The 23402-nt window shown below is 33.8% G+C and overlaps 1 protein-coding gene across 1 annotated transcript in view; it reads left to right on the top strand.

The window, feature by feature from the left end:
- The first annotated feature begins 19320 nt into the window (after positions 1-19320).
- The window catches only part of LOC131164778 (DNA-directed RNA polymerase III subunit 1), a 135027-nt gene continuing 130945 nt past the window's right edge, over positions 19321-23402 (top strand). Inside the window, exons 1-3 of the mRNA XM_058122217.1 lie at positions 19321-19652; positions 22268-22353; positions 22438-22567. Of these exons, the coding sequence (XP_057978200.1) occupies positions 22280-22353; positions 22438-22567 (204 nt within the window). The 5' untranslated portion in view covers positions 19321-19652; positions 22268-22279. The remainder of the gene's footprint in view (positions 19653-22267; positions 22354-22437; positions 22568-23402) is intronic.

The raw sequence follows: 23402 nt of genomic DNA, 5'->3' as shown, positions 1-23402 counted from the left end.
TCACTTTCTTTCTCTCTCTATACCTATGAAACCCTATCCCTCTATTCTCTCTCTCTCTCTCTCTCTCTCTCTCTCTCTCTACAGTTGTGAACCACTAACCCTTTCTTCTCTTTTACTCTCTTTCTTTCTCTCTACAGTTGCGAACCAACTAAAAACCCTAACTCTCATCACTGTTCTAGCGAGCAACTCTCTAGAAACCCTAACCGTATTCTCTTCTCTCTCATCCTTCTTATCTCTAAAACCTAACTCTCTCTGTCCTAGTCTAAAGCCCTCTCCTCAGATCCTTATCTCTCTCTACTTCCTAGCGATGACCCATGGAGTCTTGTGGCTTTTCTTGTGGTGGTTCAATTTGGATATCCATGACGAGTTCGATTTGGGTCCTATGATGGTGATATGTCCAACGAGGTGGACACAAATTCACATATAAGTGTCCCTTTTCTGATCCTGTTTTGCTTTTTGGGGTTCTCTGAACGTGTGTGCTCTTTGCAATGTTGTGATGTTGTGTTTCATTTGATGATTCGAGTGTGTGTGATTTGATTTGGATTTGGTGATCAGTGTGTGTTATTGTTTGTGGCCTATGTGTGTGTGTTCAGTGTGTGCTCAGATCTGCGTGTGTGTGAAAGGATTTTAGGTGAGTCAACCGGCCTAAAATCAGGTGGGTTCAGTTTTGGGTTGACCTAGCTGGGTCAACTCGTTGGGGCCTGTTTACTAAATGGGCTTTGGTTAAAGAAATAGGCCGGCCCTGGGTTTAAAATGTGGACGTAGGCCTGAGTTTTAAAATGTGTTTGGGCTCAGGGTTTTGAAAATGGGTTTTGGGCTTGGATTGTTTTAAAATAAGGTTTGGGCCCAGTTTGTTTTAAAAAGATTTGGGCTCGATTTATTTAAAAAGGTTTGGGCCCAAGATTAAAAGGAGTTTGGGCCTGGGGGTTTTAAAAATGGCTTGGGCCTGGTTTGTTTTTTTTATTAAAAAAAAAGTCTTGGCCCTATTTGTTTTTAAAAGATTTGGGCCCTATTTGTTTTAAAAAGGAATGTTGGGCCTATGTTTTAAAAAGGAATGTTGGGCCTGGGTTTTGAAATGGGTTCAGGCTTGGGGGGGGGGGGGGCTTTATAAAGGAATGTTAAGCTTGGGTTGTGAAATGGGTTCAGGCCCAAGGGTTTTAACATGTGTTTTAGGATGCGAGTTCAGTATGGGCTTGTGGGGTTTTGTGGACTTGGGTTCATTTTGGTTTAGGTTCAAGGTTATGTTCAGGGATGGGTTCTTGGTTCAATACTCCATGTGTCTGAGGGAACAAGTTCGGTGTTGTAATAATGGATCAGACATAGAATGCATAGCGTAATAAAAATGCAGCAAGCAAATCAAACTCAACCAGAAAACATGAAATGACAAGCACAACAACAAGATGTACGTGGTTCGGCAAAGCCTACATCCACGGAAGCAATCGGCACAAAAATTTCACTAAGAAATTTGAAAATACATAATACACTTCACAAAGATCTCTCCTATGTCTCACAATACCCTTATGTAGGGATTAATAGACATTCCTTCAGAAGTTTCTCTCCAATTACCCAACCACCCCAACGTTCAAATTCAAAATTTGAATTTCTTCTCGTAGCCCAGTCACACTCATTGACGAGAACAAGGGATTCGTCAACGAGTCAAAAAAGCCCACTCGTCAACGAGTCTATCCTCTCGTTGATGAGTCTTTAACTCTAAGATTTTCTGACTCTCGGTATCTACTAGTCAACGAGCACAGGGAATTCATCGACGAGTCTTCTGCTACCAGCATAAGAAGACCTATATCTCATGTTTTCCTTCCTTTATTTTTGATTCTCACCAAGTATAAAAGCCACACACAAATACAAAAATCTCCACCTTGGCAATTATACGTCCTTTAGGAGATCTTGAAGACATGACTGATTGCTCCACCTTGAACTTGAAATGCTCGGTTGGGACCGTCTCCCTTCTAGCACTTGGATACATACACCAAGTACAAACAATGCTGCTTGAACTTGCCAATGGTAGCTTCAGCTTCTACCATCAACCCCGTTACAGTTGTAGATGTAACACCCAAAGACTTCACCTTAGGCTTCCAATAAGACCTTCCCATAACAAGAAACACAAAAGCTACTACAAGTCTTATATCACCAAATCCCCCTGCATAGTCTTCAACAAAATTAACAACTGTTGGTCCACTCTATTGCCTACTGAAACACTCCATTACACAATCATGGAGGACCTTTGACATATCCCAGACATCACAACCTGTCCTTGGGTACTGAGCGGTAGACATTCCATATTGATTCTCCACTGAAACCCTCCCTGAGATGGCAAATGAAGTCTTTCTGTTGTTCCATCCACAAAGCTATCCTGAGATAACACCCATCTCCCTATAGCTTTGTCCATTCAAATCAGCAAAGCAAGACCCATCTTGGTTGTACCCAACACTACATGTCAAAAACCTTCAACAGAGTTTCCAACTGATTAGCCTCAGTCAAAGCCTTTCCAGCCAATAACATGTTATTCACACACAACATATACATCACTCCATGGCATCCTATCACCATCTTCCAAACTAGAAGCCTCACCAACTCACCTGAGTAGTGATCTGATAGTATATATGAGCCCACTGTGATCCTGCTGGTCTCCCGAGCTGAAAAAAACCCTGCAATATGAACTATGTCATCTCTGCCCTGAGTCTATTGCTCCACCTACATCACATACCCATTCATACTGTGATAATGTTGACCCAAGATAGAATTCCCCGCATTTCTGCCCTGAGTGCCTAACTCTACCTGAATAACATGATTGTTGCTGCCGCAGTTTTCTCGCATTAGTTTCTCTTCCTTTACCTGAGTACACTGCCCCATGACTTTAACAACAAAAATCATGTCCTCAATCACCCACTTATTTGTCATAAGATCACCCAGCTTGCACCCACCTTTCATATAACCCAGAAAGATGTATTGTTCGGTCATAACACTAAGCCTAGATCCTCCATCACTAGAATAGTGCACCAGTGGAATTTCACTCATAACCGAGTAGTCTACCACAAAATCTGCCCACAATTCACTTGCAACTTTCCCATTAGCGATACCTTTGGCGATCGGTCACACGAGAAACACGTCATACTCATTGACTTCACTAAGAAGTACCCTGCATATGATCTGCTTTGCACACAAAACTCCACAAACAAAACCATCGTACTCAATCCCAATGGCTGACATGGGGATTTCTCTCCTAGTCTGCTACTCTACCTTAACCACAACACCTCGACATCAGGCTTGTGTCACATGAGATAAACTAAGACCTTCCGTGATACATTCATGAAAAACATATGTCTATCCTTTGATGCTATCATCATCGACCCCCAAACATCTGAATATATGTAATCTCCTATATGCTTTAACTGCATATGCCACAAGGTATTTGATTCAGATTCAACAGTTGCAGCTCCACCTACAGCCGTAACACCCCGCAGTACATAGATATTTTCTGCTATCTTTTCTCCTTTCATCACTATTGAGTTGCCTTCACACACTTTCATTTCTCCTTTTTTCGTACTTGTAACAAAATCCATTACATTTTAAAATACCCAATGAAATAACATTCTTTCATAGACCCTCAACATGCCTTACATCATATATGGTTCTTACAACACAATCATGCATTTTGATTTTGACATTTTCAATACCAAGTATTTTGCATGAAATATTATTTCCCATCAAAACACAACCAGTATTTATTGACCTGTAGGTGTCAAACCATATTCTATTTGTCGTCATGTGATTAGAGCATCTGGTATTTAGGATCCAAGAATCATCTATGAGGCACTTCGAACCTGATGAAATACATAGCATATCCCCATCACTACACTCTGAATCTTCTTCCACTACATTTGCAAATTCTGATGGACCTTGCTAATTTTTAGAATTCCCTTTCTTCCACTCAGGACATTTCGGTCTAAGTGCCCAATTTTACCACATTTAAAACATTTCACGTCCTTCTTTTTCTTCTTCCCAGACTGCAACCGAGATTTGCTTTAGGACTTATGTCTCCCATGTTCTTGATTACTTTTCACAACAAGCTGTTCACCATGTGAAGCTTCATCGCTAATCATTTTTCTTTGATGAAAACCAAGCAATGCACATGTCACTTCTTCCAAATTCAGGCTATCCTTTCCCCATGTAAAAGTTGTAACCAAATTCTCATAAGTTTGAGATGTAGGTAGGAAATTTAATAACATCAATGCTTTGTCTTCCTCCTTGAATTTTACATCAACACGTGCCAAATCACTCAAAATTTGATTGAAAATGTTGATATGTTGGTTCAAATCCAAACCCTCAACATTCTTTTGACAAGGATTTAGACATTTACCGACTTTCTAACTTTCCCCACATAGCCGCAGGAGAATCCTCTTTCATCACATGATAGGGAACTTCATTTACCAAGCACAAGCATGTTGTAGAAACGACATTTGCTTCCAATTTTCTCCATGTTGCCTCATCCATTCCAATTGGTTGAACGCCAAGTAGAGCCTTAGTCATTCCTTGTTGCACAAGTATATCCTTGACTCTCCTCTACCATAAACAAAAATTTCTGATTCCATTAAATTTGACGAAGTCAAATCCTGCAGAAAATGATCCCGAAGCCATATCAACAATTGTTGTGATACCAATTTGTTGTAATAATGGATCGGATATAGGATACACAGCAGAATAAAAATACAATAAGCAAATCAAACTCAACCAAAAAACATGAAATAACAAGCACAACAACAAGATGTACGTGGTTCGAAAAAGCGTACATCCACGGAAGCAATCGACACAAAAATTTCACTAAGAAATTTAAGAATACACAATACACTTCACCTCTTATATCTAACAATACCCTCAGATATGGATAAATAGACTTTCTTTTGGAGGTTTCCCTCCAATTACCCAACCACCCCAACGTTCAAATTCAAATTTTGAATTTATTCTTGCAGCCCAAGCACAATCATCGACGAGAACAAGGGATTTCGTTGATGAGTAAAAGAAGCCCAATTGTCGACAAGTCTATCCTCTTGTCGATTAGTCTTTAACTCTGAGATTTTTTGACTCTTAGTATCAACTCATCAATGAGCACAGGGAACTCGTTGACGAGTCTTCTGCTTTTAGCACAAGAAGACCTCTATCTTATATTTTCCTTCCTTTGTTTGTGATTCCCACCAAGTATAAAAGCCACACACAAATACAACATTTGGGTTTCATAGGTGCATATTCAGTTAACATGATAATAATACAATACTACATGGTCAACCATTATATTACGTACAATACAAAATAATGAATTATATTATATACATGATAACATAAACAATATAATAAACCCTAATATACCTAAATTATATATGCATAACAACCTTATAACCTAATAAACCATAATAATAAAAATAATATGAAATAATATATTACCATATTACCTATTTATATACATGACAAAAATACCAATAAACAACAATATTACAAAATACCCTAAAGAGCTATGACTTAAATAACACAAATTCAATAATAATATTTAAACATAAAGCAAATATTTAATATGAACAAAAAATCCTGCACCCAAAAAAAATAAATCAATTAGTAAAAAAAAATTAAACATGAATAAAAATCCTGCACCCAAAAAAGAATAAATCAATTAGTATTTAATATGAATAAACAAAAAAAATTAAATTAAATATGAACAAAAATCCTGCCACAAGAAAAAAAATGAACTAGTTAATATTTACCATTGTAAAAATTTAAAGAAGGATGTTAAGCACTAAAAATAATATTATTATATTACAAATCCTATGACAATAGTATTAAGGAATATATACAATAGCTTAAACATGAATATTACATAAAACACATTAAAACTCCTCTCTAATTGTCCAGCAAGTATACTAATAATAAGCAAAATAAAATAAAATAAATGAATAGATAAATAAAAACTTAACAAAATAATAATAAACAAGTATAACGTACATATGCGAAAATAAAATAAAATAAAATAAAAACCTAAACCTTACATATTGAAATCAAAACAACACCAGTGTATACATATATTTGTGTGTGCGTGTGTATATAGACAGCATGCAGAGACGCTCGCCAGGAGGCCTCTCGTGGGTCATGTGTGCATGTCAGAGTGTTTCAGTGTGTGTGCGCGTGTGTGAGTTAGTGTAGGCAAGGGAACTTACCAAGGGGGTTGCCGGAGAATGGAGCAGGGGGCACTGGGAGGTCTTGCCGTTGAGGCTCGTGGAGATTTGGAGCAGATGTAGCCGGAGAGCGACAACGACGACGGCGACGGCTTGGGTGGTCCTGTGGTGGTGAAGACGATGGTGGTGACTGGGATGGGTGGTGAGTCGTGGAGCCGAGGATGGTCTGCTGCTTTTGCCGGAGTTGATGACCGGAGATGGGAGGTCCGCTAGTGTTGCCGGGATTGAGAAGAGAGTCCGAGAGACGCCAAGGGTGGAGGCTGCGATGGCGGCGGCACTGGGTGGCTGGTGCTCGGGTCTGGTGTGGAGATGATGTGCAACGTAAGGAATAGGAGGATGGCTCGGTGCGTGCTAGAGCTCTCGGCTGCAACGGTGATGAAGTGATCTGATGGGGCAGCGGAGACCCGTGCCTGCTGGAAGCTGGTGGGGTTGAAGAAGAAGATGGAGGCTGGGCTTAGCTGTGATGAGTGACGAGAGAGAGAGAGAGATGAGGGAGGCAGAGAGCAGTTAAGGCAGGAGCAGAAGAAGAAGATGGATAAAAGAAAATTCTGGTGTTCTGGCCTGCGCCCCCCCCCCCCCAGCCGTATGAGTTCCCCCACCTTTTATAAATTTTTTTTGAAAACTTCCTTTTTTTTTATTTTCTTTTTCTTTTTTTTATGCTTTTATTCTTATGGTAATAATGAAAATGAAAATAATAATAATAATAATAATTATCATAATAATATAAGTATCAATAAGGTAATAATAATAATAATAATACTACTAATAGTAAATAATAATAAATAATTATAATAAAAATAAAAATTAAGATACTATTGGTAAAATAATAATAATAATAATAATAATATTAATATTAATAAAAATAAAGTAATAATACTAATATTAAAAGTAATAAATAATAATAATAATAATAATAATAATAATAATAATGATAACATTACTAAAAATAATAATAGCCAAAATAAGATACTAATGCTAATAATAATAATAATAATAGAAAAATAATAATAATAATAATAAAAATACTAGAAAAATAACAGTAAAGTACTAATAATATAGGAAAATAATAATAATAATAATAATAATAATAATAATAATAAATATATCCAAAATAATAGTAGTAAAGTAATACTAATAATACTACTAGTAATAATAATAAATAAAAAATGATTGTAAGAAAGTAATAATAAAAATACTAATAATAATAATAATAAAATAATAATAATAAAATAATAATAATAATAATAATAATAATGAAAATAATAAGAAGGGACCCCGTGTTTTATTTGGCTAGGGCAAAAATAGGGTGTTTACAGGTAGCACTAACATAATCATGAACTTGAAGATATAGCTATGATACCATACTTCGTGAAACTAAATTAAGTCATTCGGGTTCTGATATCATATAGTACGTTTCAAATACTAATACATGGTTGTTTCATATTTATAATAATATCAGACAAGATAGTATTTTCATGAAATCGGACATATTATACATAATCACGGCATCTGCGCCGGCCATATCATATTGTATAATTCATGGCATCTTCGCCAACATAAAACATAACATACTGAATCATGATATTTTTGTACTATTAAAGTATTATTTAAAAACCATAGTTCCTGTATTGTTTATATGGTTTTCCTAAAAACTTCCATAACATGCTTATTCTGAAGAAAACATAATATTTTGTCATAACATAATTTTCATTAAAAAATCATACTCATGCCACACAAGTGTAAGTAATGTTCTAACATAAAATCTGAGCTAAAATCATATTTCCTGATAAAATATATTAAAACCATTTCCCTATTTAACAACAGTATTTCCCAAACACAATTCCATGTCATACATATTTTTTTGAAAACAATTGCTATATTGTAAAGACCCAAACCTGTATAAGCTGGGTTCGTTGACGAAGGGTCACGTTCGTCGACGAAGTCCTTTAGATCCTCGTTGAAGAAATTCAGAGCCTCGTCGATGAGCAGATACTGAGCGGATCAGAGAATATCCAGAACTTGGGCTCAGCGACGAAGGGATGGCCTCGTCGATGAGCTGTGTGGTGGATTCATCGACGAAGACGCCACCTCGTCTACGAGTTGGACTGGTCAAAGGCCCTATAAATATCCATTTTGGTTGCTTAAGGGTTAAGGTTACTTCCAAAAGCTCTCTCTCTCTCTTTCTCTCTCTCTCTCTCTCTCTCCAACTTGCGATTCTCTCTCTCTATATAAGGATTTTCGCAGTTCATCGTCTTTTTCCAAAAATGGAGGGTACCACGTCGATCAAAAGAGGAAAGTATACACTTTTAGCAGATCAGATCGTCGTTTCAGAGATTTTCGAGTTTTTCCCAAAAATTGAGGTAAGGATCTAATCTTAGTTTTGATTAGATATTTAGATAGTAGTAGAAAATATAGTAAGATTATATTCTATGGTGTTTAGGTTTTGAGGGTCCCAGCTTGTCGATTTGGACCGTGTTCGTACGAAGTTTCATTTCGAGTTTAAGGTAAGGGGAATTTGATTACAACAGCATTTTTAAAAAAACTAAACCGCTAAAAAGCTAGTCTATGTTATTATGTATGATTTAACTACTTATTTGCTAAATTCTACCAAGTAGAAATGTCGGTTTTACAATTTTACGATTTTTGGTAAAAATGAGGGTTTCGGCATATGATTTCAAAACTTTACAAAAATCATCTATTTGTATTTATAATATAGTAAGAGATGCTCGAATCCTTTACTTAATCATTTAAATGATGTTTACTAGATTTTTATCATTTAGCGGGTTTTTGAATTAAGCTTGTGTGATATATGTTGAAATGGAAATGTATGAATTTTCTATACTATTGATATAGATTATGGGAACGGAGTTCTAATTTGTTATACTGAGTATATTGAAATGGAAATGTATGAATTTTCTATACTATTGATATAGATATGGGAACAAAGTTCCAATTTGTTATACTAAGAATGTGAAAAACGGAGGCCGGTGATACACCAAGTTGAATCAGTAAACAAAAAAAGGGTAAACTAAGTGGGAAGGCGCCGGTTTGAACCCAATGTGATTATTTGAATTTGTGAAAAATACTGGAATTGCACAGGTTACTATTTTGCTATAAATTGTATATATGATACTGGAACCACATCTTGTGACCAAAAGAGGTTGAAAGAAACTTCAGCAAAAGGGGTTGAAAGATACTCTAGTTCGGGGGTTGAAATAAACTCCTAGGGTTAGGTACCGATGCTGGCAGTGCAACCATACATGAGAAAATCAGTATGGGTATATTAGATGGTCGACCTACGAGGAGTTAGTAAGCTGCTGGTAAAAATAAACCAGGGGGCGGTTGGACTATAAAGATGCTCGATTTTGTCTGCACGAACATGACACTATCAGAGGCAATCAGTGTACAACCCGTGCCACAGGATAAAAATGCAAATTGTCATATCAAGCTGGAGGTGTTCTAATAATCATATGCATGATCTAAATACTTTATATGCAGATAAATGTTATATGATTCAGTATTATAAACAAATGTTTCAAATGTATGAGTTTGTATGAAAATGTGCATATATGCAGTCACACACTGTTGTAACATTTTCTTCCTTACTGAGAGGTGTCTCGCCCTATCATATAACCTTTGTTTTTAGGTCCATCAGTACGTCGGTCCTAGTAGCTAAAGGGATTGAGGAGGTTATTTTTGGTTTAGCTTACGTAAGCATTTGAATCTTGTATTAAACTTAGATGAAGTTACTTTTTGGAGGGTTGTAATAATAGGATTTATTCTATTCCTGAATTTATGTAATTGTGGATGTATTAGTAAACTCTGGTATAAGTCTAGTAGAAATCCCAATGAATGTTTATGTTTTTCCATAACATTTACATTACTATTATGTATAAGTTACGCCCGTATGTCCCTGTTTAGGGCAGGTTGTCTATGTACCTGGAATAGGTATATGTATTATGTATGAGTGAGTGACACCTAGGGAACATAATAAGGGCCGGGTTGTTACATATATAATAATAAATAATTTTATGAAAAATGCTGACTTAGTTTATCCCCTTACTTGGCTTACTGAGAAGCCCACAAAATTAACCAAACCTATTCTTGTGTGTTCCCCAGCTCAACACCCTGAAATTCACATTTTTCCCACAAAACTCTAGTATTATCTCACCTAATACATTTTCCTCGGTCCAGAAATACCAAATACCTTATAAAACTTAAAATAACCAACTTACCCAAATTTTGGGATGGTGTCCAAGTTGACCTAACCAACAATCTACTTTGACAGACTTAAAGAGAATCTTTCCAAGAGTAACGTAATGGCTTCCAATTTTCGAACCAACGAAGAATGAAGTCGAAAATCTAGAATAGGAGGGCGAGACGAAACTTAGAGAGAGAGAAGATTTTTGCATGCAGGTTCTCGCTGAAATCTCGAATTTGGCATATTTATAAAGTGCAGATTCGTTGATGAGATATGTCACCTCATCGACGAGTCCATGAAGGGAGTTCATCGACAAACACTTACCCCTCGTCGACGAATTTTAGGCCTTGAAATCAATCCTCTCGGTAATGTCTCGTCGATGAGATATGTGTCCACATCGACGAACCCAAGAAGCCTGTTTGTCGACAAACGCTCTGCGCTTGTCAATGAGACCCTACTGAATACTCTTTTTGAAATTCCCTTTTTCTCCTTCCTTTAATTATTTAATTACTATAATTTTTCGGGTCTCTCTATAAATGTGTTCTTTACTATTACGAAAATTTCAAGATCCACTGCAAGAAAGGGTTGAAGTAGTAATTGAATGGGTGAAAGTTGGTTTGAAATTGTATCTAACAGCATTCAGATGTTGTTGGAGATCCTTCACTAGACCAAAGAGCCACATGTTAGGGCAATCAAGGAATGAAGAATGCAGATCACAAAGAACATACAGGAAGTCATAGAATGATTGAAACTCTAAATCATCCAATGTGGACTTGGAACTACAACGAGAACAATGCAACATCAATAATTTATATAGTCTTAATGGATGTGGTAGTGAGAAGTGAAGGAGCCCTACTGTAATTGACAGTTTCAATGAGGGATTGGAGTGAAAAGGGATGTGATATGGATTTGGGATTGGAAAACAAAACCCTAACCCTAGGGAAAAGGTGTGGCGAGAAAGTGAAAAGGTGCAGTTGTTGGGGAGCTTGTCGGTACAAACACAAATGGAAGACGAGAAAGAGATACGAAGAGAGCTACCAAATGTGGCGGGAGCGTCGACGAAGGAAAGGGAGAAGGCAGTGAGATGAATAGTAGCAGAAGCCAGTCGGAGTTGCACATAGCAGGCCATCACGATGATGACAATCGCTTCCCTCGCCAGCGAATTCTCCATCTCGTATCTTCTCCGTTGGATTGGAACTGGCAAGGGCCTTGGAACTGAAGCATTTTCTTGAGTTTTCTGTGTGGATCTTCACAAAATGGAGTGTTTATATATATATATACATATATATAAATGTGTGTGTGTGTTATAAAATGTTTAAACATTTTTAAAATAAATAAATTATACTTTTTCAACAGGGGTGCTTGGACACAAGCCCACTCTATTCCTAGTGCTAAATCCTTAACCAAGTTGGGGTTGGTTAGGGATAACTCCATTTTGTAACCATAAAAAGGCAAAAATAATTGAAGCCCAAAACTTAGTCCAAGCTAAAATTGCACTAAGAAGGGTTTAGAGAAAGATAAAGAAATCACAATTAATTATTTTCTAGTCATTTATTGTCCGTTATTTTTAAATTGATTGATAAATTTTCATAATTTATCAAATTGATCCTAAACAAAATTGGGTGTCAACAACTGCCCCTTTTTATGTGTTTGTTACCATGGAAGGTTAGAATGATAGTCTATAGTAGCAAACACATAAAGACTAAGACACCAACTCTGTGCAAGGAAAATTAACACTCATAACCCCAAGGTTAAGAGGAATACCAACATAAGCATACTTATGGGGAGGGCTACAAATCATTTATCATCAATGGAGAGAACAACTAGGACCAAAGTCAATTGTCTTGGTTCTCAAAGCATAGAAACTTTCAAAATGTAGACAATATATCACTATGTTATTTATGATACTACTAGAGATGTGGACAACAAATCATTTTGTTAATAATAGGTTTAGGCTGACTTGGTCTATGGAGGGTAAACCTTTGACATGGACAAAAAAATCACTATGTTATTGGTAATAAAACCGACTTCATTTTCAAGAAAGGAAGGTATTAGACACGTAGAACAATTATTGTACCAATGATAGGTGTAGGTCGACTTGGTCTATGGAAGATAAATCTCTAACATAGACAAAAAGTTAATGTGTCTTTGGTGAGAAAAATCGACTTGGTTTTTGAGAAAGTAAACTACTAGAGACATGGACAACAAATCATTGTGCCAATGATTGATGTAATCCAACTTGGTCTATGAAAGATAAACCTTCAACATGGACAACAAATCACTATGTCATTGGTGAGAAAACTGACTTGGTTTTTGGGAAAGGATACGATCAGAGATATGGACAAAAAATTGCTATGCCAATGAGAAAATTGACTTGGTTATCCAGAAAGAAACTATCAGAGACATGACAACAAAATAACTATGCCAATGATAGGTGTATGTTGACTTGGTCTATGAAAGATAAACCTTTAACATATACAAGGAATCACTGTGTCATTAGTGAGTAAATTAACTTGGTTTTCAAGAAAGGAAGCTATCAAAAACATAGACAACAAATAACTATGCCACTGATAGGTGTAGGTTGACTTGATCTATGAAAGATAAACCTTTGGCCGAGACAACAAATCAATGTGTCATTTGTGAGAAAACTATGACAACTTAATTTATCAAATATAAACCTCTAACATGGACAAAAAATCACTTTGTCATTGGTGATAAAATCAATTTGATTTTTCAAAAAAAAAAAAAAAAAGAGACTATCAAAGACATGGACAACAAATTAATGTGCCAAAAATAGGTGTAGGCCAACTTGGTCTATGAAAGACAAACCTATGATATGGGCAGAAAGTGACAATGTCATTAGCGAGAAAACTAACTTGGTTTTTAAGAGAGGACATTGTCAGAGACATGGATAAAAAATAACTATGCTAAATATAGGTATTGGCCGTTTTTATCCATGGAAAATAAACATGTGGCATGGACAACAAATCACTATGTCATTAGTGACAAAACAACTTGATTTTCAAGAAAAAACGACTATTAGAGACAGACAAAAAATCATTATGTCAATCATAAGTGTAGGCTGACTTGGCCTATGAAAAATATACCTTTGACATGGAGAACAAATCACTATGTCATTAGTGACAAAATCGACTGGATTTTAAAAAAAAAGGGAGACTAATAAAGACAAGGACAAAAAATCACTATGCTAATGATAGGTATGAGCCAACTTGGCCTACGGAAGTTAAATGTGGTAGTGGTGAACCAACCTGGTTCACAAAACTTCAAGATTGATAAAAGGAGGTTTTGGGAATAAATGAAATATGCATGAAATGACACATAAAGTGATGCATGAAATAATTTAATTTAATTAATTCCTACTGTGAGGATGTGGTGATCAATTGTCGGCCCCATAGAGCATTCTCTACTCATCAAATTGCTTTCTAATTTTTCAAAACTGTTGAAATTTAATGATTCTTTATGTGGCCAACCTGCCCTAATTTAGACACTATAGTTCACATTTTGAGAAGGTTCATTGTTCGATCTACAAGCTTGTAGCCTTTTTTAGAAGCCTTGTGGCAAATAGCGCATCTTGAAATCTCCTTAATTGACAAGTGAATTTCAACAAGCAATGAAGCATAATATTGCCTATTCTATTTTCAAGGGAATTCATGATTTTCTCAAACAAATTTTTATTTCAAGTTTTTAAAAAATAAAAGCAAGACATGAATAATATTATGCAATTTTCCAATAATCAATTTGCACTATCAAACATGTATTTTGCTATAGTAGCCTAATGACCAAACCAAAGGACAATGACTTTGCCTTAAACTTGAGTCGACTTCAAAATTTTGATTTTGGAACTCAATCCACAAGACTTTTATCCAACTTTGCATCCAAAGTACCGACCTCGTGATATCCTTCTTGGATGTGACTGAGAAGTTGCTAAGCTACCCTTTCAGGTTTTCAAGTTAGCTTTTTCTTTTGTTTTTCTCTTTTTTCCTTTTCTTTTTTTTATTATTTTATTATTTTCTTATTTTTTTAATAACTTGGTTCCTTTCATCACTAATGAGTTTTTTTTTTTTGATCAAATCACTAATGAGTTTTTGGTAGATGCTAATATGTACTACATATCATTCACTATAGTTTCTTTGACTAGCAGTCTTGGCCTGAAGTTGTGAATTTGGAAATATGGTAAATCTTTGTGTGTGCCAAAAATCTTTTAAGTATCTCTACTGAAATTTTGGGCTTCAATGTGCGCTTAATGACATGGACAAAAAGTAGGGCTAGTTTTAAGGTTGAAGAAAATGGTAAACTAGGCCCATAAACATAGTTGATGTCCCTGCTTTTAGAATGCAAGGAAATTTTGAACATGTGAAAACTTTTAGGATAGTAAAGTAGGCTAAGTTTATGTGCTAAAGAAGAATGAGATTATTAGTCTCAAAGTTTATATTCATGAGGGCTTTGAACTAGTCAAATGATTGCCTTTGAGAGGGTTTGTAAAATTCTATTTTTCTCAACTTGCCACTTGACACTTGCTTCTTTTCTTTCAATCATTTAACTTTTTGCTAAGCTTTCATTCATTTTCTTTTGCTTTGCTCATTTTTATCTTCTTTTCATTTTCACTTTCTTTTGACTTCCAACATCCATTGCACATTTTGCTTTTTATTTTCAATAGCACCCTCAAAACTACCCGAGTGTAGGGGGTGATCATTTGATGAGTGATCAAGAAATATAGTATAGGCTCAAATGGGCTTAACAAAGGATAATGTTTGAGTTAAAAAAAATTGTTGAAATGTGGTTGTCTTCGTCTTGATATTTGCCATTGTCTAAATTGGTTTGTCATCTACTAGGGGCCCCAACCCAAGGGTAATTATTATAGGTAAGTGAGTTAGAAAGAAACTGGCTTACTTATTTAGGCTCAATGCGTTAACAAGTGCAACTCAATTCTTTAAGGTTCTACCTATAGTCCAAACATTAGCAGTGAACACAAAGAAAATTCATCACATACAAGATTAAATAAAATAACATGTCAAGCTAAATACAACTAATGTTCAAAGATGTTCTTCCAAAGAAAGCCCTCTTAGATTTTTGCAAGGTCAAGGTTGTTGGTCCATTTTCTTCTTTCAACCATGATCCAATCTCAACCTATTTCTTATTCGGGATTCTTTATGTTTATCTACCATCATTGGTAGATTTTCTTCACATGGCTCAAAGAAATATTTTCTATCTTCCTTGAGTCAAAATCTAGATTGACCTCCTTGGGTCAAATAAAGTCCAAATCCATAGACTTGTAAAAAGGACTAACATGATCCAACACAAATCGGATAATAATTATTGATGTAGCACGGGATGTAACACTGTAACTTGAATATAGAATTTTCTAAAAATGCTTCCTTTTATAAATAAAAATAAGTAACTTACATTTTTTTGGTGGGTGGGCAAAATCCCTTTTTTTCAATTTTCAAAAAGAAAACAAAGCAAAATAAGTACTATTGGCACCCTATTTTGTCTAGGTCAATTTAGCCAAAATCAGGTTTATTTTGGAGTTCAATGAGCAATTAAAGGGGAATTTGAGTTCAAGAATAGTTAATTGCAAACCAGTTCTCTCTCCCTGCATTTTAATATGCAAATCCCACATTCAAAGTATTACGAAGCCATAATTTCATGTTTTGAGACTTTTTTAGTCAAGAATATGAGCTCTTTGAAGATTTGCAAACCAAGAAGATCCAATAATGCAAGGAAACCAAGTGAGAACCAACAAATTTTAATCTTCCTTTTCAAGCTTGGATTCTCTAGTAGAGGCTTCCTATAACCAATGGAATGAAGAAGTTTTCCCCCAAGACTTGGATGTGTGAATTTTCTCCTCGTGAATGTCTTCAATGTGCCCCCCAATTGAACATGAGTCTCTTCAAGAAGTTCCTCCTTTTTTAACACCTTTCTAAGCTTCTTTTATAAGCAAAGGGCTAGGGTTTTGAGTTTAGAACTCGAGATTTCCCAAAAATACCATCAAAATGGATTTCTTTCCCCCAATTTGTTATAATAATGAATTTAAACTCAAAACTAATGAAATTTAATCCAAAACCAGCCCAACTTGGGCTTTAGAAACTTACAAAAATATATATTAACCTTTAGAAACTTACAAAAATATATATTCACCTCTTAAATTTCGAAAATTGGGGATCCAAAATTAGTCTAGACAAAAATGGGTAATAACATAGATGATGCCAAATTGTTGCCATTAAAATATGTTAAGCTCAATCACAACCACGATTCCCTACAAATAGAGTAAAACGACTTGGAGGACTTAAGGAGTACTCCGAGGATCTTTTCGATGCTTAAGTCAAAAATTAAAGGAGTAAAGATAGACTAACAATAGTATAAAGGTTGTATAGTTGTGAGGTGTGTCACCTTAGCCCTTGGAGTCTCCTTTTATAGGAGTAATAACTCATTTGGTATTTAGTAATAGATACCCTTACTACAAAGGGAGTTAGATAAGCTACACTCTTTATTCTCCCTTTTTACTCAAGGGTTAGTAATTGTCCCCATGCTTAACCTCTTAAGTTGCATCATGAGTAGATGTTTAATAAACCATCATTCCCATTTAGGCTACAAAAAAAAAAAATGCATGGTATAATGCATTTTTTTTTTCGAAATTTCAACTACTTTTGGTTTTTTCATTTCAAAATTAATTTTCAAAAAACTATTATAAAATGATTTATCTATGATGGATATTTTTTGGCGCCACTCCCGATATCCTTCCAAATTTTGTGAGAGACAACTTTCTACTATTTCAATTGATGACCTCAATCGAAGTTTTGGAGTCTGTAGCTTACCAAGTTTTTTATGAAACTTAATCTCATGGATTGTTTGTTGGGATTACATTCAAGTTAAAGAATACAACTTTGCAATGTATTTAGCCAAGCAATTTTTAGACAAAAATTGTGGGCAAATATGCCGAATCTAGAAAGATTAAATTCTTGAAACTACTTGAGCAATCAATAAATTCAACACCCACTCTATTAAAAGATCAAGCTGATTTTCTTAACTCAAGAATAAAATTCAAGCCCTTCTTGCCTTGACACCTTCTGAAAAAAAAAAAAAAAAACAAGAAATTTCTCAAAGAGTCCTTATGTACCTTCAAAAATGATGACCAAGACCCTAATGATCTCCTAGATGCACAAGATCCTTATGCTTCAATTGAGGAAGAAATCTATAGACTATGCTATAAAGAAAAAAAATTCTGTGAAACTGCCCTTCAATTATATGGACATATTCAACAAGAACCAATCATGTGTCCTTGCTTTTCAAAAGAAGATTGTAACAAAAGCAAAAGATTTGCCTATTTTAATTTATCAAGAAGCATCTTCACAGGAGCCACTACTCATCAAAAGGAAGTCTTTATTTTTAAAAAATGGTAAAAATTTAATTATCAAATCTGATTGGTGATGCATCATTCCCTGTAATTTAAATAGTTCTCGAACCTGCCAATTTTTTTCTATAAACTGTATTAATTGCAAGTGTGAGAAGCGCCTTGTGAAGTCTTGTTTTAGGGTTTGAGAGTGTTTTGACCAATCTCTCAAAGCATCTCTAAGAAGAGCAAGTGCTATTATCCTTTCATAAGTTATTTTTCAAAATTTAATCTTGTAGCTTGTAATTTTGTACTTTTTAACAATTTCAATTCATTTTGTAATCTTAATTTGTGTGTTCTCAACTTGGTTTGTATATTATTTTTATAATAAAATTGTAATATTCAAGTTCAAAAGGACTTGTTCGAACCTGGTGTTAATTGGGAATGACAATTACCCTTTCAATGAGATAATACTCGACATGTCAATTAAAAATGTTATCTAACATACACATTAATTACTTTTTAAATTTAAAATATTTTAAAATTTAATTATAAGTATTAATTAGAATATTAAATTTAAATGTTGACATAATTTAATAACTATGTATCATTTTTTTATGTATTATAATATATTAATGTTCAATAATAATAATAATATATATTTATACAGTGCTTATAATAAAAATAAGTATTTAAATAGTACTTATAATCAACACTTTTTTATATACAACCAAATTAGTAGTCATAATTTTTAACATTGTGTACAAATTTTAATACTTATTATAAATACTCTTTTAGATATATATTTTTTAGGAAAAAATATTTTTTTCATAAATATCTCAAAAAGTAACGTGAATTATAACCTAACTTTTTTAGAAATTTCTTACATTTTAAAATGGGATAATTTAATTTTTTTTTTCACTTACAAGTTTAGGGGCTGTTTAGCATCATTGTTAAAAATTAGAGAAATGGAAATCAGAAACAAAAACCAAAATGAGAAATAGAAATAGAAAATCAGCCAATAGCTTGTTTAGTTAATATTTATAAAATTAAAATAAATTTTAAAAGAATTAAAATATAATTTTAAATCAAATAATATTATAAAAAAATATGATTGAAATAATAAAATTGTAGAATAATACACCTAAAAAATACTATAATAAAAATAACAATTATTGTAATTATTTTACTTAATCGTTATACTTTTAAAATTTGCTTCGTAAAAATATTTTGTAATTGAATTTATTATATTTTTTTTGAAATTTCTGAATATTTTAATTTTAATTATATTTAAATATTTTTCATATGATCATTTTATTTTAACTTTAATTTTAAAGTGTATAAAATGAATGATTTATTCTAAGAGTTATTTTTTGATATTAAAATTTCTGATAATAGATTGTCAAAATAATTAGAAATCATAAAATTTAGTTATTAATTTTTTACAATTAGTAGAAAATTAATAATAAAAAAACTAATATTATAAATAAATATATTTTTATAATATATTTTTTTATTGTGTAGAAAACAGACTTTCCCAAACATGTCACTAATGGTCAGTGTTTGAGGTTTGGTCCCTTGGCGCATGGTGGCGCCATCGTTTGCAGAAACAAGAGCATCATTGAGAAGAGATCGTGATACCTTTTCTACTCAAAACCGGAGGTTGATTTAATTTCCTCTTCCTGATTCCCTCACCGAGTCACCGGTAACCACCTAACGCTACCAAGCTGCCGGGCCGCTGTCCAGCCGTCGTCCGCCCAGGCGTGGTCATACCACAGACCACAGTGAGCACAGCGGCACACAATCTAGATTTTCTGGCATCTGGCTCTCCTAGTCTCTCAATTTCGGCCCTAGCCGCCACTAGGTAATTTTATTTCTGAAATTTTTAGATAGTGCTATTTATGAACTTTTGAGAGCCTTGACTAGTGAGTTATTTATTAATAATCCTAATTTGAGGCGAACCCTATATGACTACACTGTTAATTTGTTATTCTTTGTCATATTAATTAGATACTTTTATGTAAATTCTCTGTTTGAAATTATGTTCTAGATTTCTTTAAAAGCCTTATTTTGATGTGAGCCCTACATTGTTCTTCTTTGCCATACTAATTTAATATTTTTGTGGGTAAACTCTTTGTTTGGAACTAGATTCTAAGATTTTTTTTAAGCCCTAATTTGAAATGAATCCTCCATTTTTATTTCCAATGTTTTAAAAGGCTCAATGGACGTTGGCCTCAAGGCTACATGCCTAAGACGCCTCGAGGCTCAATCTAAAATACCAAATTCTAGAAAGGCTAACACATTACCTGTTGGGGCTTACTCATTTGTAGAGGCTTATGGCATTCTGAGTGTGTGATTCTCAAGTTAGATTTGGCTTGAAAATTTTAACTACGTGTTTATATAAAAGGACTATCACAATATGGGTTGATTTCTAAAACTCTTCAACCTCAACCTTTCCAAAATAACTAAGAGTTATATCTTAAATCATGAAAATAATTTGAACTTTTTTTTTTGCGGTTAATAAAAGATATATTAGATAGAGAAATAGAAATTACAATGAAAGAGGAGAAGAAGTCTATCTCATAAAAATAAAATAAAATAAAATGAAAAAAAAGAAGAAGAGAAAATAAAATTGACAATTAAACATGGAACCCCCTCTTCAATCCTTTTCCTTCATAGTTTGCTGAACTTTTCAAGTTAGCTAATAATTTGAACTTTCTAATAGTATAACTATCTCTTGTCATGAATTCAAGTTAGCAGACCAACAAGTATTTTGCAACGTATATATAATTTTTGGTACATTATATTTGTGATTTTCTTAATTTTTATTAATTTTTTAAAAATATATAGTTTATTTAAATATTTTTATATAAAAAATAAAATTCTCAAAAGGCGTACACTCCAACACCTTAAGGCTTACTTCTCACCTCTTAAGGGTTAAAATGCCTTGCCTTACATCTTCGCCTTTTAAAACATTGGTTATTTCTCACCCATGGTTTTAAATAAAGGCCACAACCGTTACGTAATGCTGTTACGTAACGGTTTTTTGGGTTACTGATACCGTTACACATCGCAAAATCGGTGGGAAGAAAAATCACTGCCGTAGCGGCCATTACGGACCGCAACCGTTACGTAAAGGCCGCTACGTAACTGCTACAAAACTGTTGCACCAAAAAAATTATTTTATTTTTTACTTTTTCTTCTCGCTTTTTCCCTCTCTTTCATATATCATTCTCAATATACCTTGTGGCAAGAGGGGGAAAAAATTATAATGAGGATGACGATGATACAAAATTTACTATTTCTTTAAATATTCACAATAGATGCATTAATTAACAATTTGAAAATACCAACTTGTTAGAAAAATATTTTATTTTGATAAATTAGTAATGTGATATTTATGTTCTATATTTTTCAACTTCAACCTTCTTTCTTTTCTTGCTATTTTATATTTGTATTATTCGTATGTCTTATATGCCTAATAGATTAATGAAGTGTATAATGTATTTTGTTTTATTAATTAATTTAGCACACATAAGAATTTATCACATATAAGAACAATGACAAGTATAAATATGCACACACACGTAATTTTTCTATCAATGGTGGTTTAAAACAAATGTAAACTTGTTGCCCTTACCAAATAACTTAGTTACTCGAACTAAAAGATCCAAAATATACTAAAACTCTTTCTAAGAATGGCTAAAAGCTTCAAACATGCAAGTACGTTAATATGCACAAGGTTGTGCATGCTTCAAAAAAATTCATGGCCGTTACACCCGCTTCCCGTTATGTAACATCCGCTACTCCCGCTTCCTGTTACACCTGTTACCGTTACGTTACGTTATGCTATGCTACCCACTACTGCAATTTGAAGCCATGTTCTCACCACATCAATGTTGGTACATTCGTTGTTTGAAACTAGTTTCCTAGAGTTATTTAGAGGCCCTAATTTGAGGTGAATCTTACATTGTTATTGCATAATAATTTAATATTCTTATGGGATGCAATAATTTAATATTCTTATGGCCAATTGTTTGTTTGAAACTAAATTCTTATATTTCTTTAAAGTGCTAATTTGAAGTGAATCCTATGTGGTTATTCCTTGTTTGAAACTAGATTTATAAAGCTCTTTAGAGCCCTAATTTGAGGTGAACTTTACATTGTTATTTCTTGTCATATTAATTTGATATTTTTATGGGTAAATTCCTTGTTTGAAACTAGATTCTTAGAGTTATTTTAAAAGCTCTGATTTAGTTGAATCCTACATTATTTTTATTTTATTTTATTGGTAATGATATATTTTAATTCATTATAATAGAAATTAATGAATAATTGTAAAAACTCAAATCTTAAAAAGTGCATTGTGCAGGAGATCCTCAGACCCTGTTGACTGTTGGTCTTGGATCCGCCACTGCCAACAATCCTCTCCCTTTATCTTTGTCACTCTTCTCATTTTCACAGTTTGATTCTCTACAGTGTTTGTAAGAGATGGCGATGAGAGCACAAGATAAATTGATCTTCACAAAGGAACCCTACATTGAGGATGTGGGGCCTAGGAAAATGTGAGACCATATTTGGTAAATTAGAGTTTGATGCTCAAGTTTAAATTTTTCAATGAAATGTTTGATGTTCTGTTGTGTCTGCAGAAAAAGCATCCAATTCTCTGTGCTTTCCGAAGCTGAAATTATGAAATCGGCCGAAGTACAAGTCTGGAGAGGTTCTTATTATGACTCCAATAAAAAACCAATTGAAAATGGTTTGCTGGATCCCCGAATGGTACCCTCTCCCCTCTCTATGTGTGCCTTATGTGCACATACGTCTATTGACATTTAGATTATTAGAATTATGCTTAAAACTAGGGACATAATGTCTCATTGCATACTCTAGCAGAAGTATTATTATGCCTTGCATCATTTTGTTGCTTCTTATTGTTTATGCATTGCTAATTTACAAATAAATGTTTTAACATATTGGTGGAGGCATAAAATTTTCTTTGGTGGATAAAGTGTAGACATTACATAGATATACAAAAAATGTAGCCTTAATATAGTTTTTTAAAGGGTAAGGTAAAACGTCCTAAATTTATGGGTGGAGGGACAAAATATGATTTTATGTTATAAAGGAGTGAAGTTGTGTGTTTTTTTTTTATATCCAACTGGATTGATAGGCATTGTTAATCTGATTGTTAGAGTTTTGTTTTATCTTTTTTGTTTTAATTTTTATTTTCTCTTTTTACTTTCTTCGTTTGTGGAGGATTTCTTGTTCTCCTTGTACATTCTTATTTTTCTTATAAATTCATCTTTTTTGCTGTAAAAAAATTAGGGCTTATGTATGGGATTCAGAGTCAAGGAGGAGCATGGCCACCTCTCCCCCTCTTCATTCCTCTACTAGTTGAACATTTAGAATTATTTTTTATTTTTATTTTTTTTGTGGTGGGGACATATATTAATTTAATTAGTTCTAGGGGAATGCCAAATTTATTTTATAAAATTATCTAAATAAGTACATCTTTTTTGTATTCTTCTCAATCAATTTCATGGCTTCCTTAGGGAGCTTATTGACAAGGACTTAGACTTATCCATCTTGTCCATGTATATTTTGGAGAAACTGG

The sequence above is a fragment of the Malania oleifera genome, chromosome 9 (assembly GCF_029873635.1).
Source record: "Malania oleifera isolate guangnan ecotype guangnan chromosome 9, ASM2987363v1, whole genome shotgun sequence".
NCBI lineage: Eukaryota > Viridiplantae > Streptophyta > Magnoliopsida > Santalales > Ximeniaceae > Malania > Malania oleifera.
Note: the sequence above shows the minus strand (reverse complement) of the source record. Positions and strands in the feature narration are given on the sequence as shown.